Here is a 16,851-nt window from a genome sequence, read left to right as displayed (position 1 = left end):
TAGTGCTGTTACAACAAAAATACCACAAGTAGATGGCTTTAACAAATGGAAGTTTATTCTCTCACAGTTTAGGTGGCTAGAAGCCCGAGTTCAGAGCACCAGCTGCAGGAAAGCCTCTATCTCTTTCTGACAGCTCTGGGAGAAGGTCCTTGTCATCAATCTTTCCCTAGGTGTAGGAGTTTCTCAGTGCGGGGACTGCATGTCCAAAGGATGCCCTCTGCCCCCAGCTGTGCTTTCTTGGTGGTATGAAGTCCCTCTCCTCTCTGCTCAATTCTCTCTTTTATATCTCAAAAGAGATTGACTCAAAATACAACTTAATCCTGTATAATGAGTCCTGTCTCATTAACATAACTGCCTCTAATCGTACTTTATTAACATCATAAAAAACCAAACCAAACCCAGTTCCGTGGAGTCGATTCCAACCCATAGCAACCCTATAGGACAGAGTAGAACTGCCCCATAGAGTTTCCAAGGAGTGCCTGGCGAATTCGAACTGCCGTCCCTTTGGTTAGCAGCCATAGCACTTAACCACTATGCCAATTAACATCATAGGGGTTAGAATTTACAACTTATAAGACAATCACATCAGATCACAAAATGGTGGACAACCATACAATACTGGGAATCATGGCCTAACCAAACTGATATACGTCTTGGAGGGCACAATTCAATCTGCAACACATGATAAGCAATAAGCTCAGCTTTGCTTTATAAACAGGTCATTTTGATGGTATTTTCAAGAAGCCAGAATGCAACATCCACGTAAAAATAGTTGTACATTTGTGGATTCAGCCAGAGAACAGCATTACAATAGACGTTCCAGCAGAAACCTCAGTTTAGGTAGAACACAACCATTCAGATTCGCTCTAAGGTAAAACACCAAGACTCAGAACCTCATGGTCCAACCACACACAGGCAGAACACCCTTCTCTTTCCTAAGCAATCTGGAGGCCCCTCCTTGGTCGCCAAGCGCTATCCAATCCTAAAAGAAAAGACTTTGTCAATGAACAGTTCAAAACTAAGACCTGTTTGTCCTCAGATGGTATATCCACAATGCAAATGGAACACTGCAATAATTATACTAATATTTCAGACTATTTTTAAAAACTACTCTAACAGTTATTGGCCCACGCTACTCAGACGAGCTGCCCACATTGATCTAATTCACTTGATAATTGCTCAATTCTCCAATTTATTGCCCAGATGTAGCCAAATTTCTCCCCGTGGACAGGGAAGATATAACTACAGCCTATGACTAAAATGTGCCAAATTGCACATATTACCACAAAGAAGGCAGAGGCCACGCAAGAGGGTTCAGGCATTGAGGATCCCGAGACCCCATGTCAAAACAGGGACTGCACTGTTGGGAATATGTAACTTGGACTGACGTAGCATTCTGTGACCACAGAAATGATGCGGTATCTCTTTGCTTCCTATTACAGCCAAGTGCACTCTGAAGGAGGAGACACGGGAGAAGGGAGAGGTCGGACCCGTCCCCCCCATACTTCAGAGTAAGTTCCACTGTGAGGATGGAGTCTCATGCTCTAGGTGAAAGGCTCTGCCCCAGCGAGCGGCTTGGATCTCTGACAAGTGCTTCCTGCTGCCACATTATCCTGCTGCTGTAAGTTGTGGGAATCTTTGAGGCTTAGAGAACATGTTTCAAACAAGACATCCCCAGGGAAGTCATACACATACCGTATAAAGCAATTTATAATCAGTGCTACAGCAGCTGAACAGAAATCCATTTTTTTTTTTCTGAGCTCATCCACTGTGATGCGTATCTCTCTAGTCCCTGCTGAGTCCGTAAAGACTAAATGTGCAGGGGGAGGTAGGAGGGAGGGAGAGGCAGTGGGGAAAGAAAGACAGAGTCAGTATTCATTTGTTCATGAATTCGTCAGTTATTTTCAATGCCTGTTATATGCCACACACTGAAAATACAAAACTGTAATGGCTTTTACCCTCATGGAGTTAACAAGATAGCCAGAAACAAAAATATCTAATTACAAGTCTATTTAAATGTTTGGAAGGTAAAGCATGAGGTGCTGTTGTTGTTGTTAGCTGTCATTGAGTCGCTCCCCCCTTCCCCCGACTCACAGTGACCCCATGCACAACTGAATGACATTCTGCCCAGTCCTGCATCGTCCCTATGATCAGTTGCAGATCAGGCCATTGTGATCCATAGGGTTTTCACTGGCTGATTTTCTGAACTGGATCACCTGGCCTTTCTTCCTAGTTTTCCTTAGTTTGCAAGTTCCACTGAAACCTGTTCAGCACCATAGCAACGTGCAAGCCTCCACTGACAGACTAGCGGCAGTAGTGGCACATGAGGGGCATTAAACCCAGTGCCATCGAGTTGATTCTGACTCAGAGTGACTGTGGCACAGTGGTTAAGAGCTTGGCTGCTAACCAAAAGGTCAGCAGTTCAAATCCTTCAGCCACTCTATGGAAACCCTATGGGGCAGTTTTACTCTGTCCTACAAGGTCACTACGATATGAGGTGCATTAGAAGGGTTTAAAAACAGGACCTGATCTGGTCTTGGGAGTAAGGACAAGCTTCCCTAAAGAAGGAGTGGTTGAGCTTGGAAGTAGAGGATGAGTGAGTGTTAACTAGGGGTGGGGGGGATGGGGAGGAGAAGAAAGGAGAGAAAACAGAAAGGCAGCCGACGTAAATGCCATGAGATATTAGATCTGCGACTCTCAAGCTTGATTTGGCAAATGAATCCTCTGGGGATCTTGTGAAACTTCAGATTCCAGCTCAGCAGGTCTGAGGTGGGGTCTGAGATTCTGTATTTCTAACAAGCTTTCAGGTGAGGCCAACACTGCTGGTCCTGGACCACACTTTGTGTCTTGAGGATTGAGAAGATCTACCAGGAGGATACACTGGCCAGAGCAGAGAGACCAAGGGAGAAGGGCAGGTGAGGAGGCCAGAGAGGTCAGCAGGGGCTGGATCACCCCAGGTTGTGCTGATGGTTGTAAGGAATTCAGCCTAAGAGGCCTGGGAAGCCATGAAGATCCCCATTTTCTTTGTTCTCTCCAAATAACCTTCCTAGGAGTTTCATTTTCCCTGGGAGACAGCACTTTGCAATATCTAAAGTGTAAGTGAGAGCAAAGGTGTTTATGGACTTCAGGGCTTCTAAGAGCCAATAAAGCACAGCTCCTTCATCTCAGACAGCCCATTAACAACCTATGTTTATTGGTAAAAATCCTCTGAACTTAATACGCCTTTGTCAGCAGAAGTAATTGATCTTGGCCGGTTAATTTGGCTGGTTTTACAGACTGAGGACTTGCCACTCTTTTAAGGGTATCCTACAACTCTGTGAGCTATGCTGCCTTCAGTAAGCAATTTCCAAGAACACTGAGCCCGTACGGTTCTTAAAATAGGTGGGTAAAAAAAGAACACAAACATCTCTCACTGGCACTTTGGTCTTAAGTATTACAGCCCTGAAGACATCAGGTTTTACAAAAATGACTGGGCCAACCACCACCCTTCAGTTCCCTGAAAATTTGACTGAACAAAGACATCCAGAACTGTTGCTTAAAGCAAAGGGAAGCAAACGTGCTTTCACCAACGCTCAGTATTTTTTTATAAACTGTTCTTTGCTTCAGTCTTAGGAAAGAATCACATTCCTCCCATTTTAAAATGAATGTAGGACTTATTCATGCTGAATATATCCCATACAGAATGCATTTTAATATGACTCAGACCTCTATATGGAAGAGCTGAAGGAATTCAAGTTCTCACTCCCCTGGTTAGTGTTGGAGTTCTAAAGAAGTAATTCTCTTGGCTTTCTTATTTATAAAATGGGTAAAGGGGGATGATACAGTTTACAAAATGACAATAAGGCACTGGATTTTTCAAGTCATGATGATATTCACACCTAAAAATGTTAGACACTCTGCTTCCGGAATGGGTAAGACCAAGAGGTTATAAAATCCTCTCCAGATACCTTTAAACTTTAGCATGTTCTCAGCTGTCTGGAATGTCATATATACCCTCCCAACTAAAATCAAGGATATACAATCATGTGTAAGGCATTTGTTTCATTATCTAAGGAATCCATTCTCAATCAGATCAAGTGTCTTACTGGTGGTTGGCTCTCCTGTCACCACATCACGAAAACATGGGTAGATAGATTTTCAGGAATTTGGAGAGTATAACCAAGAGGGGTTGGGCTTAAAATGCAAGCCATGTGGCATATTCAATATTCACTTGAGCATGGGAGACACCTTGAAGAGCCAGAAATTCATCCATCTGAGGTAGGTCATGAGCAGTATGGATGCTTCACACAGGCTCATCCCCTTGGGTGTGCTCCAAGGCAAACAGTAATCCAATGATTGTGGGATAGCAAACAATAACTTATCAGTCTCCCAAACAAGAATGGACTGGCCAACTGTGAAGGATAGAATTGCCACAGTTTTGGAGAGAAGACATCACTTTATTTTAGTGTATCAGAAGACGGCAATGTGACAAACCATTTGCCATGTCAACATTTTTCACGTGTACAATTCAGTGACATTAATTACATTATGACAAAACACCATGTTATGCAACCGTCACCACTATCCATTTCCAAAATTTTTACATCACCTTTAACAGAAGCTCAGTGCCCCCTGAGCAGTGACTCCCCCTTTTCCCTCCCTCCTGTCCCTCAGAGCCCTGGTGGCATATAATTACTAAAAAATCAATTATTAATGGATTATATATTTAAGTGTGAAAGGTAAAATAATAGTGGCTGTAGAACAAAACAGAAGAAAATACCTCCATGGCCTTGAGTTAGAGAAAAATTCCACAAATCAGACCAAAAGAGTGTCAATCAAAAAGGAAAGTTTTGAGAAGTTGGACATACGAGGAATTTTTTACCATAAAATACTACTAATATGAACACTGTTGGATATTTGATGTTGGATATTTAAAGGAATTATTACCTTTTATGTCACAAAAAGGATATTGCTGTTATCATTTTTTTAAAAGCATCCTTTTTTGTTAGAGATGAATACTGAAGTATTTACAGACAAAATAAATGATGTTTGATGAAATAAAAAAAAATATGAAAGAAGGCGAAGAGTGCTGGCATTAATGAGCACTATAGTGCAAAGCACTGAGAACAGAAAGATGGACATATGAAGACATGGCTCCTTCTCCAACGTAGCACAAGGTCTGACAAAGAATAGGAAAATAAACCAATAACCCTCATACAGTAGGGTAAATGATCACCTGCGAGCGTGCACGTGTGTGTGTGTCTGTGTCTGTGTGTGTATGGAGAGAGGGAGGGAAAGAGAACAGGCAGGCTAGGGAAAGACACTAGGTAGGGAGCTTTTGGAATACAAATCAGAAAACCGTTGCTTGTGCCTGGGGAAAAAGGGTGGTCAGGGAATTGTAGATCGGTGATGATAACTGGCTCCAAAAGGTCGAGTACTCACCAAATGAACAAGGAGAATAAAGGTATTCCAGACAGAAGCAGCAGCATGAGCAAAGGAATGAAGGCGTAAAAGTGTGTTGGTTTGGGAAAAGGCAGGTGGTCCATTGTTCCAAGGGTATGTATGTACGTGTACATGAATGTATGTGTGTGTGTACACACAAATACATATGCATGCATATTCACAGATATAAATGTATGTGTGTGGACTATATATACATACATACATGCACATACATGTGTTACAACAGCTGCCGTTGCTGCCCCGCCCATATCCTCACCTTTACACTGAATGCACGTGATCAGACTTCCAACTGCCAACAACTGTGTTTTTTCCACTTGCTGCTGGAGGCCATTTTGCTACCTGGGTGCCAGGCTGGAAACACTACAGAGTTAATACCCTGTGGTAGAAGCCCTCAACCAATGACTGATGAGATGGTATAGAAAGTCTCATCTCTCTCACCCCTCAGGTGGGAAAACTCTGAGACCTGGGATTTACACTGGCTTCCAGAATTTAGCAACAGGATTAATCGCTGGTCACCCACAATGGTAGCTACCTTGATGACATACCCTCGATTGGCTGCCTTCCCTTCCTAGTCTCACCTTCATACTCCTCCATCAGAATCTCCTTCATCTCCCGACTGGCTGCCTTCCCTTCCTTGTCTCACCTTCATACTCCTCCATCAGAATCTCCTTCATCTCCCGATTGGCTGCCTTCCCTTCCTTGTCTCACCTTCATACTCTTCCGTCAGAATCTCCTTCATCTCCCATGGAAACTGTTTATACTCAAATACTTAACTCAGGGTCTGCTTCTGCAGAAGACCAAACTTAGACGTGTGTGTGTGTACTATATTTGTGAGTGTATGTGTGTGCATGTGCATATACAGCTGCCGTTGAGTTGGCCCTACTTATAAAGACTCCATACACAACAGACCAAAACACTGCTGGGCCCTGCAGCATCCCCATATCAGTTGCAAATTGCACCTTTGTGATCCATAGGATTTTTACTAGCTGATTTTCGGGAGTAGATGGCCAAGTTTTTCTTCCTAAACCATTTTAGTCTGGAAGGTCCACTGAAACCTGTTCAGCACTATAGCAATACACAAGCCTCCACTGACAGAGGGGTGTTAGCTACCCATAAGCTGCATTGGCTGCGAATCAACCCGGCTCTCGTACATGAAAGGGAGAACTCAACCTCTGTTCATATGTAATCATGCACATATATATGTATGAATATCTCAAAATACACTCATGGAAATACAAGTAGTCCCCTACTTATGACATACTCCTGTTACTACAAACCACACTTTTGACTGTCTGGTTTTTTTTTCTGTACATCTTATCATCAGTAATATATACCACGTGCAATGTCGTAGCACATAATTTGCTGATGTTATCATTCTCAGATGTTCACTCGCATATGTTCAAAGATCAGATTTATAAAGATACTGATAATTAAAGGCAATAGTAATGACAACAAACAAAAAAAGAGGTATTCAACTTACGTGAGAACTGACTTACAATGGAGTCATCTGAACAGAGCCCCACTGTAAGTCGGGATTTCCTATATATTCAAACAAGTATGCATACACATAAAGACTACATACATACTCAAAATAGTATATGGATTTATACATAATTGTGTATAAATCTATATACCATACTATTGTTTTCCTTTTTACCAAACACAAGCAAATCATTATATACAGCCCTTTTTTTAATTTTTATGGGGGAACCTGCGGCATAAGATTCTGAATGACCCTCCCTGTGACCTCCTCAGCAGAGCTTTTGGCCTCACACTGTTCCTGTCTAGAGCCCTTCCCCAGCTTTGCCCTCTCACTCAGCAAGATGGCACCTCACACCTCCACACGCTCCTCCACGTGCCAAAGCCTCCAGGCCCACAGCCAGGGCAACACTGGCAAAGTCCACACCTCACAGTTACAGGGCCAGGCTATACCTTTGGAATACTCCATTCTAATGCAAACATCTCCATAGCTACCATTCACAAGGAACAGACATTTGCTGCCAAGGCATTACTTTTTTTTCCACGTACTAACTCCATCAAAAGACAGCAATATAAAAGAAAATTTAAAACCAGGCTATTTTAATAACAAACTATGAAAAAGAAAGCTTACACCTCAAATTTTTATACTCACAGAAAGAAAATCTGCTCTTATGACCCTCCCCCATGCCCAAGCCTACCCACAAATGTCCTGCACCCAAGCAAGAACTCCATCCTCTCTTCCACTTCTTCTTTAGCCTAAAGACTGGCATCAGGAACATAACCGAAGCTAGTCATTGAGAGTGGCAACGTGAGAACTAGAAAGAACGTAATAATTAGGGCTATAGGAAAGGGCACAGAGTATGGGTCTGCAGAGAACTCACTAAGCAAGGAAGCTTGGGCAGGTAGCCTCATCTTCAGATTTTTATGTCTTTAACTGAAAATGAAGGCAAGACTTCCAAGGGCCACAAACTACAGCCTGAACTTGACCCTCGGGTGTGCTTCATTCAGCATGTACTGTGTTTAAGAACATGTGAAATCTGAATGTCTTGAGTGCATTTGCGTCTGTGGCTCCCGTACATATAATCTCAAGCTCGTTTTCAGTTCCAGCATCAGGTAAGTTTATATGACTGCCATGGGTAGACTTGCAGAAACTTCCCATCCATCTTGCCACCTTCTAAATTCCCTCCCCAAGGGGGCTCAACTGTCCAACCTTGGCACGCTTTTATCAGAGACAAATCTTTCAGATGCAGGTCTGGAATTTCCTACTGAAATGTGCCTTGTTTCTCCTCAATCGACTCCCAAAAGAATAATAATAAAAAAAAAATCAGAAAGCTTTACAATTACTAATACGGAAGAAATAAAATTGAGAAATGGGCAGTATTTAACAGCAAATTATTTACATAAAAAAAAGCTATTTAGCCGTAGTTAGCATGGGAGGAAAAAACACGGATGTTCAATCTGAATACGCAAGCTCATGTTCGTCTTCATTAATAAATCAGCTTCGTGTTTTATATGTACGTATATAAAACATAATATAAATGTGCTATAGATTGTAATGTATACCATATGTTTTCTATATTATAACATACATTATATGCTAAACCCAGTGCCACTGAGTCGATTCCGACTCATAACGAAACCCTAGTGGCGTAATTGTTCAGTGCTACAGGTGCTGACCAAAGGGTCTGCAGTACGAATCCACCAGGCGCTCCTTGGAAACCCCGTGGGACAGTTCTACTCTGTCCTGTAGGGTTGCTCTCAGTCAGAATTGACTCGACGGCAATGGTCTTTTTTTTTTTAATATATTATTAAATATTTTATATTATACTATATGTTATAAGAAAGATAAACATGTGTGTGTTTGTGTATATAAAGTTCTTTTGTCATCGAGTTGACCCATAGTGACCCTAGAGGACAGAGTGAAACTGCCCAGTAGGGTTTCCACGGAGCTCCTGGTGGATTTGAATTGCTGACCTTTTGCTTAGGAGCCCTATGACTTAACGACTGTACCACCAGGGCTATATGTACATATATGTGTGTATATATATATATATATATATATATATATATATATATATGTCTTTCCTCTCTCCTGTCTTCCCTCTCTTCTTCATTTCTTTGCTCTTCCTCTCCCGTACAAAAACTATCACTTTGGGTCATGTTTTCTCTAATCTGGACTCTTTCTAGGTTGTGTGTGCGTGTGTGCTATACAAAGGGGGAAAAAACTGAGAAAAGACATGTAGCCAAATGACAAATGCTGTGATTTATGATGATCCACATGTGATTTTGGTTTGGTGAATTTGGATGCTGGAGTTCTCCGTTTTTTGTTTTTTTTTTTTTTCAATATTCTGAGATGCATACTAAGACACAAGTGACTTGGAAAATATATGTTATTTATCACAAAAGATTAAAAGCTTAAAACAAATATGGGTGTGCTAATTCTCTACTGTAAATCAGTTGGAGCAGCTGGTTAAGAATAGATTACCTGTCGTTGTCTTCACCACTACCACCACCATAAATGATTTTACTCCAGATTTAAACATATAATAAAAAAGATCCTTTGAAATATAACACACATCAGTTTCTTCTTTTCATTCCTAAGCACTCTGAAAATATTTTTAGAATATAGATTAAAAGTCACCAACACTTAGGAAGGCAAGTCAGTGCTTTGTCTCACTGATCTCTACTCTGTCCCAGCCCCATAGTTTGGGGGCCATTTCCTCCTGTTCATGTCCCCCAAGTGTAAATGACCAGCCTTCAGATCAAGTCTCTCCCACTACGGAAAACACTGAGGCAAGCTGTGCTGACCCCATCTGCTTCCCATTTGACCGCACTAAGGATTCAATAGCTGACTCAGCAATAAGCTCCAATGCCCCAAGGAACTGAGAACCCAGGGTCTTCCCAAAGAGGAAGGCAGGGCGGAGGAAGATCAGCATCCTCCCCCACTCTTTAGAGCAGTGGTCTCAGTTGGGAGCAATGCTGCCCCCCAGGGCACATGTGGCAATATCTGGAGACATTTTTGCTTGTCACAACTAGAGGAGGGGAGGGTACTACTGGCATCTGGCATTTAGTGGGTAGAGGCCAAGGATGCTGCTAAATATCCTACGGTGCATAGGACAGATCCCACAAAAAAGAGTTACCCAGCCCAGAAGGTTGCCACCATCTTAGAGTATTGAGCTTTTCCCTGGGAGTACACTGAGGGCAGGGGAGAAGAAAAACAGTCAGGGGTGGTCTTTGTGAGTGCCGGCAGCAGCTGAGCCAGGAGGAACACCCCTGTAACAGCCGTGGCAGTACTTACAATACAAGAACACTTGGTGCATTTGTTTCCTTCTGGCTGAAATTCCTCCCCTTCTTGGTACTGCACACCCTCAAACACACAGCCTGGAAAGCAAATAAGAGGCTTAGAATTAGGGTAGCAGCCTTCCTGCAGGTTGGCATAATCCTTCTATCCACTGTTCATCCATCTCCCACCCCCCACCTCTACCTACTTCTGGGGGCAGAGTCCTCTTTTAACCAATGGACAAGACTGCTTCATAGTAAAAGTAGAGTGCAAAATATCAACATGGCATCAGAAACCCCAAAGATACTAGAACAAACAAGATGGTGGAAGCTGGGTCAGCCCAAGGGGGAACAGTGAGCTTGGTGAGCCATGAAGTGCTATAGAGCTGTGTCATCATCATCCTGACCACTGCCCCAAGAGCCCAACTCCAGAGCAGTCAAAGAGGCAAACAGAAGACCAAACAAGAGAAGTAAATGATAAACCAAAGAGCAAACAAGATGAAGAGCACCACTTGTTGAGTACCCAGGAGTAGCCTAGCCTCTATCAGGCCCTTTTAACCCCTGGTCTCACTCAGTCTTCACTGTGATTCTACAATGTAGGGATTCTTACCACTGTTTCCATACATGAAGAAAATGTGGCTCAGCAGATGAAGTCACTCAACCAAGCTGGTGGGTGGCAGGGCTGAGATTTGAACTTGGTTCTGACCCACCAGACACACTATGGAGAGGGCCAGACACAAAGGCAAGAAGGGGCAGGGGCAGGGCCAAACGTCACACAGGTTTTCAGTTCAACCCTGAGTGCTGTTACAGGGGCCGTGGTCCCCACCAATTCTGACTAATAACAGGACCTAAAGGTGTCTTCTGTTAAGAAGGATCACTCAGGGCACTGCCATATTGTGAAGAACTCTCACAGGTACCTGAGCCATAAGTTGGCCAGTGACCCCTTGTCACATGGGCCTGGTGAGGACTGCTAAATCACAGCAAAGCTACTTTATTCAGGACCATCCTTACAAAGCCCTTTGCCAGGACAGCTGAGGTCATTTTTCACATAGTAGACAGTGCTGGAAGGAGTGCCACCGATGGACAAAATTCAAAAGGAAGCTCTTAAAAAGGACTGATTCATGCCCCTGAGAACAAGTTTTCAAGGCCTGCTGACTGAAGTCATCAAGATAGCTACCACACTTCTGGAGCACCTGGCTCCTGACAAGGGGAACAAGCATCACCCCTACCTGATCTGGCCACAGGACCTTCTCATTTCAAAGCTAAATATGGAGACTTTTGTTCAACTGAAAGAACATGCAGATGAATGCTACTGAACCTAAAGTGAAGCTCTGTGGTTGGAGAACAGTCGTCTCCCTTCAAAGGACACTTCCAACAATTCCTCCGTGTATGTTTGCACCACTGATTCTGTCATATAGATTGTCAGAGAGATTCCCACTAATTATCTAACTTTGTAAATAAAGGAATTTTAAGTGAAAATTCTATGCAAACTGTCCCCATCACAACCCACTGCCCTTGGGCAAAGAGTCAGATGGAAAGTAAGGGGCAGACAACCAAGAATGCCCTGAAATCTGTTTCAGGAAGAAACTGACCACAGACAGTACGTGTTTGTCATTACGCAGAATACCATTCCATGATCAAGGACAGATGCCAGTCCTTAGGAATCACTCGCCAGAATACCCTAAGGCTACCATTGACTGTCCCTATCTAGTCTTGGCTGAGGCCTCTCTCCCCAGACAAAGGATAATGCATTCTGCCCATCTGAGTCCTCTGATTTGCATCACAAAGGTTGACCCTTGGAACTAAGGAGAGGTAGCAAAGTTCATTCTTGAGTCCCAGTAACTGAGGACACAGAGATTGCTCTGTGGTGTCCACCTGTTGAGGGAAGGGCTTAATGCATGGTACGGGCGTGCTAACTTTTAAAGAAGGGGTACGGGCGTGCTAACTTTTAAAGAAGGTATTGTATTGGGGGGAGGGGGGAGCAACAGGGGGTAGTGCAGCAAGGTGGTGAGGAAAGAGAAGGGACCTGACTCCAAACTCAGCTTTGGCCCTTACTGATGCAATCTGGCTGTGCTTTATTTCTTCCTGTGTGAACTGTGCACGAGCCCTAGCCACCCACCAGATAGCTGCAAGGAATGAGTCCTGCAATGTGCAATCCTGGTACTCAGCCCTTTCCTTCTTGGGACCTCAACAAGAAAACAGGGTGAAAGAGGCAAGTGTTCCAATACGATAGCTTCAACTGCTGAAACAAATTCACTCTGCTTTTGTATACCCAGCTTTACAGCCTAAAAATATGGCCATCTCCCAGGTATAGAAGACTGCTATAAATACTCAGGGGTAGTGGGCATCAAGGGTCCCATTTTTTACTGTTGTTCCTTTAGAGTTCCTCTGGTTGTGAGCAGGGTGGCTCTGAGTTGGTCCTGTCTATCAATAGAGCCACAGTCAACAGACACAACTGAATTCTCATTTAAGCCTACTATAGTTGTTAAATCTACGTGGCATACAAAATTTACATCTTTATCAATCTTAAGCTTTGTTGCATGCAGGAATTATCTGGAGCTTTGAAAAATACAGAGACCTGGGTCCCACCCTCAGAGAGTCTGATTTAATTGGTCTGGATGCAGCCTGGGCATCAAGATTTTACTTTTCAGCTTCCCAGGTGATTCTAATATGCAGACAAGAGAACTACCAATCTAACTTAATAAAGAGCTTTTATGCATTGCGGAGTGCCTGGGTGGCACAAACCGTAAACATGCTTGGCTGCTAACCAAAAGGTTGGAGGCTCAAGTCCACCCAGAGGCACCTCGGAAGAAAAGACTGGTGATCTAGTTCTGAAAATCAGCCATTGAAGACCCCATGGAGCACAGTTCTACTCTGACACACATGGAGCCACCATGAGTCGGAATCGACTCGACAGCAATTGGTTTATTGGTAGGCATTTAAAGTAATGGTCACATAATACAAAGCATTCATATTTAGTGGGAAAGGGTATTAAGTGGGAAAAAAAAATTAGTCAAGCAAACTTTGATAGATACAAAATAATTGGATTATTGAAAGAATTATTTTACTTTCAACAAAATTTTTATCCTCGCGCAAGCTCACCTGATAATACAAGTTTCACAGAAGCCCCAGTGTGAAACGGAAGTGGATGTATAAAGACTTCCCAGGAAGCCAGCGAATGTTAGAACTAATGGCAAGTAACTGTCCTTAATGGCATTCTGGATGATAAAAGGTTGGACTTGGAAAAGGGTCTTTGGTCTACCATGCATTCCAAAATATACAGAGAAAGAGGCGCCTGAGAATGGGGCAGCCTACCAAGGTGTGGTGCCTCAGCCATTTCACAGGAAGGTTCTCAGAACAGAAGGCCCTTTGGAGATTAAGCTCAAAAGCAAAGAGAAGTCATTGTCAGTATCGCCACTGGTGAGAAAAAGCACTCAGAGTAAAGCACAAAACGCAGGACATCTGTCTGAGGCTATCAGCCAGTGGCTTAAGGGATCAGAAAGAATCTCTCACCTCAAAATCCCCAGGCTTGTACCTAAGGGCAAGAAAAGATGCAGGAGGCCTTTGTAACCGTGTTCAGAAAAGTAAGCAGAAGCTCAACAGCCACTCGAAAGAAAAGATCCCTTTGCTGTCAGCTAGGCAGCGGGCCCTCTAAACGGGACTGTGTGTCCAGCTTGTTGCTCCGCATGGAAAACTGAGACCAGCAAAACTCTAAGCTCAAATCACTCAGGGACACAGTTCTTGGTTTTCAGAAAACATCTGGTCACCTCATCACAAGGCAAGCTCTGGCCAAGGTATTGCAATATAAAGCAGTAAAAAGACATTTCTGGAAGTAAGGGAAAGCCACAGCCTTTCCTTCCAAAATAAGCGTTACCTGTAGCCCTGTGGAGTGGAAACCAGGCCTCTGGAGCCTGCAGAATCCTCATGCCAAGACCTACAGCACATTGCATTCACACGGGGCACACCGAGGGGGTGGGCAGGGCATGTCTACGCAAAGGAGTTTGCACTCTAAATGCATTTAGGTACAGGACACAAAGTGAAGAAAATTCTAGTGTGGTCGTGGGAGAATCAAGCATTCTTGAGAGAACTTACAGATTTCCATAGTATCGTCCTGAACTGGAAACCTTCTAGTCTTTTCCTTCCCAAGAACATTACCTGGACATGTGGGGCAGCACGTTCCCAGATGCCTGGAAGGGTTTTTACAGTGAACAACACACCGCACCTCAGACTCTGTGACAACGCCTTCCTGAAAAACAGAACCCCACAAGCAAAGTCAGCCCAGAGTCCCTGCTGAAGCAGTTATTCACTTCTGGAAGATAACCAAGCTTATAGAAGAGCCTTTACACAAAAAGTGAAAAGGTGGGGAGGGACCACACCCAAAGGTAAATGAGGCAAGCTCGCCCCCCACCTCACCCCAAATGAAGATTGAGAACACAGGTCGCAAATCCTGTCATCGTCTTTGGTCTTCTTCCTGTTCTCACTCTTTCTCCTTGGCCCCCATTTTTTAAATCTATCTTCTGGCTGTTAGAGTCAGTACCTGATGTAGTCTAGATATCCATCCACAATTTTTAAATCTTTTTAATACTTACTGTATTTCTAAAATTCTTATTATACTCTCAGCCATTAATTATGAGGCACAGAGTACAATGCATAATACCCCAGGCTGGCAACTGGAAGCCAGGTCCTTACCATCCTTCTAACAATTATAGACCAGTTCTGCAGCCTTGGAAATTTCGCCCCACCACGTAGTGCCTGCCACATAACAAGGTTTGTTTAATTGACTTGGTTCTCAGTTTCCTCAACCACCAAATGAAGACTTTAGGTCTTAAGAAGGAAATCAAGGGAGTGATTTGCAAACTGATCTCAGGACTTTAATCATTTTAATATCAATGAATACATTTTTTAAATTAATTTTCATAGTTGGCCTTTGAACAGTTTTCCACATATTCTCTACCCATTTTGTGAATGGATTTGTGTTTTCCCTTGTTCATTTAACTTTGTTTCAAGGGGAGGAGGTGGCACAGGCTGGAAAAAAAAAAACGTAATAAATATTTTGGCAATTATGTAATTTTCTTCATTTTGTCTGCTATCACGTGGTCTCAAACCAACAAGAAAGTTTATATCCTAAATGTCTTCCTCTCTGTCAGGCCTGAGGCTTCCACTACCAGGAGGATGTATTGTGGTCTGTGTCTGGAAACCCTGGTGGTGTAGTAGTTAAGCTGCTAACCAAAAGGCTGGCAGTTCAAATCTATCAGGTGATCCCTGGAAACTCTACCGGGCAGTTCTACTCTGTCCTATAGTGTCGCTATTAGTTGGGATAGACACAACGGGTCTGGTTTGGTATCACATTTGGGAAAGAAAAAACAATGCCAAAATGTCACCAATACACAACATAAAGGACCCGTGCCTTGGGTATGTAACTGAAGCGATGCAAAAAGCTGTGGCCCAAGATCGATTTTCCTTGAGGATCTGCAACCCAGATTGAGGATTCAGGTTAGTTCTCTGCGTGAATTCCCTGTCTCTGATCTTCAGACCTTCCTCTTCCACTAAGAAAGTAAAAGTGGGAAAATAAAGGCAAATGTTTCACCATTTTAGGAAAGGCATCAAAGCTCCTTTGGTAGAAGACTATAAGTAAAAAAGTACAATTCAACTCAAATGGAAATAGGCCAAAGCATGAGGCCAGCTGTTATTTACCTGGCACCTAGTTGTACAGAGTACATGCAGGCACTCTACCAGATGCATTTTTAATGACTGTCTCACTTATTGCTTACAGCTACTCTCTTATAGTACTATTCCCATTTTACATAGATAGATAGCTGTTGTTGAGTTGACTTCGGCCCATGCGACTCTATGTACAACAAAATGATGCATTATCCCATCCTGCATCACCCTCACGATCACCAGCATGTTCAAGTCCACTGTTGTGGCTACTGTGCCAACCCATCTTACCAAAAGGCTCCTGGTCCTCATAGGCCCTCTACTTCGCCAAATACAATGTCTTCCTCTGGTGATTGTTCTCTCCTGATGTTCTCTCCAAAGCAAGTGAGTCAATGTTCTCTTTTTAATCCGTAAGTTTTCATTGACTAAGTCTCAGATGTAGATTGCCAGGCCCTTCTTCCTAGTCTGTCTTAGCCTGAAAGCTCCACTGAAACCTGTCCACCATAGGTGACCCTCCTGGTAGTTGAAATACCACTGGCGTAGCTTCCAGCATCACAGCAACACGCAAGCTACCATAACACAACAAACTGATGGATGGGCAGTGGATTCCCATTTTACTGAGGATAAAAGGGAGGCTCAGAGAGGTTAAGTGACAAAGTAAGTGAGTGGCAGAGCTCATATTTTACCACTGCACAATACTGTCTCCTCTGTTATGGATTGTGTGCCCTGAAAAGAAAGGAGCACGGAAAAAGAGGTTGCAGTTGTGTCATTCTGCAGAGGAGCCTTGTTATGGATTGAATCATGTCCCCCTAAAATGTTTATCAACTTGGCTAGGCCATGTTTCCCAATATTGTGTGATTGTCCACTATTTTGTGATCTGATATGATTTTCCTATGTGTTGTAAATCCTAACCTCTATGACATTAAAGAAGCAGGATAAGAGGCAGTTGTGTTAATCAGCAAGGACTCAATCTACAGCGTGAGGTTGTATCTT

At 43.2% G+C, this 16,851-nt stretch overlaps 1 protein-coding gene across 4 annotated transcripts in view; it reads right to left on the bottom strand.

The window, feature by feature from the left end:
- BMPER (BMP binding endothelial regulator) overlaps positions 1-16,851 on the bottom strand; it is a 284,126-nt gene that overhangs the window by 195,561 nt on the left and 71,714 nt on the right. For all 4 annotated transcript variants that reach the window (XM_049894529.1, XM_049894532.1, XM_049894530.1 and 1 more), the window contains exons 5-6: positions 14,356-14,446; positions 10,220-10,302 (exon numbers count right to left, since the gene is read on the bottom strand). In XM_049894529.1, coding sequence (XP_049750486.1) covers positions 10,220-10,302; positions 14,356-14,446 — 174 coding nt within the window. The remainder of the gene's footprint in view (positions 1-10,219; positions 10,303-14,355; positions 14,447-16,851) is intronic.

This window comes from Elephas maximus, chromosome 8 (assembly GCF_024166365.1).
Source record: "Elephas maximus indicus isolate mEleMax1 chromosome 8, mEleMax1 primary haplotype, whole genome shotgun sequence".
NCBI classification, from domain to species: Eukaryota; Metazoa; Chordata; class Mammalia; order Proboscidea; family Elephantidae; genus Elephas; species Elephas maximus.
The sequence above is the reverse complement of the archived record's forward strand: the minus strand, read 5'-3'. Positions and strand labels throughout refer to the sequence as shown.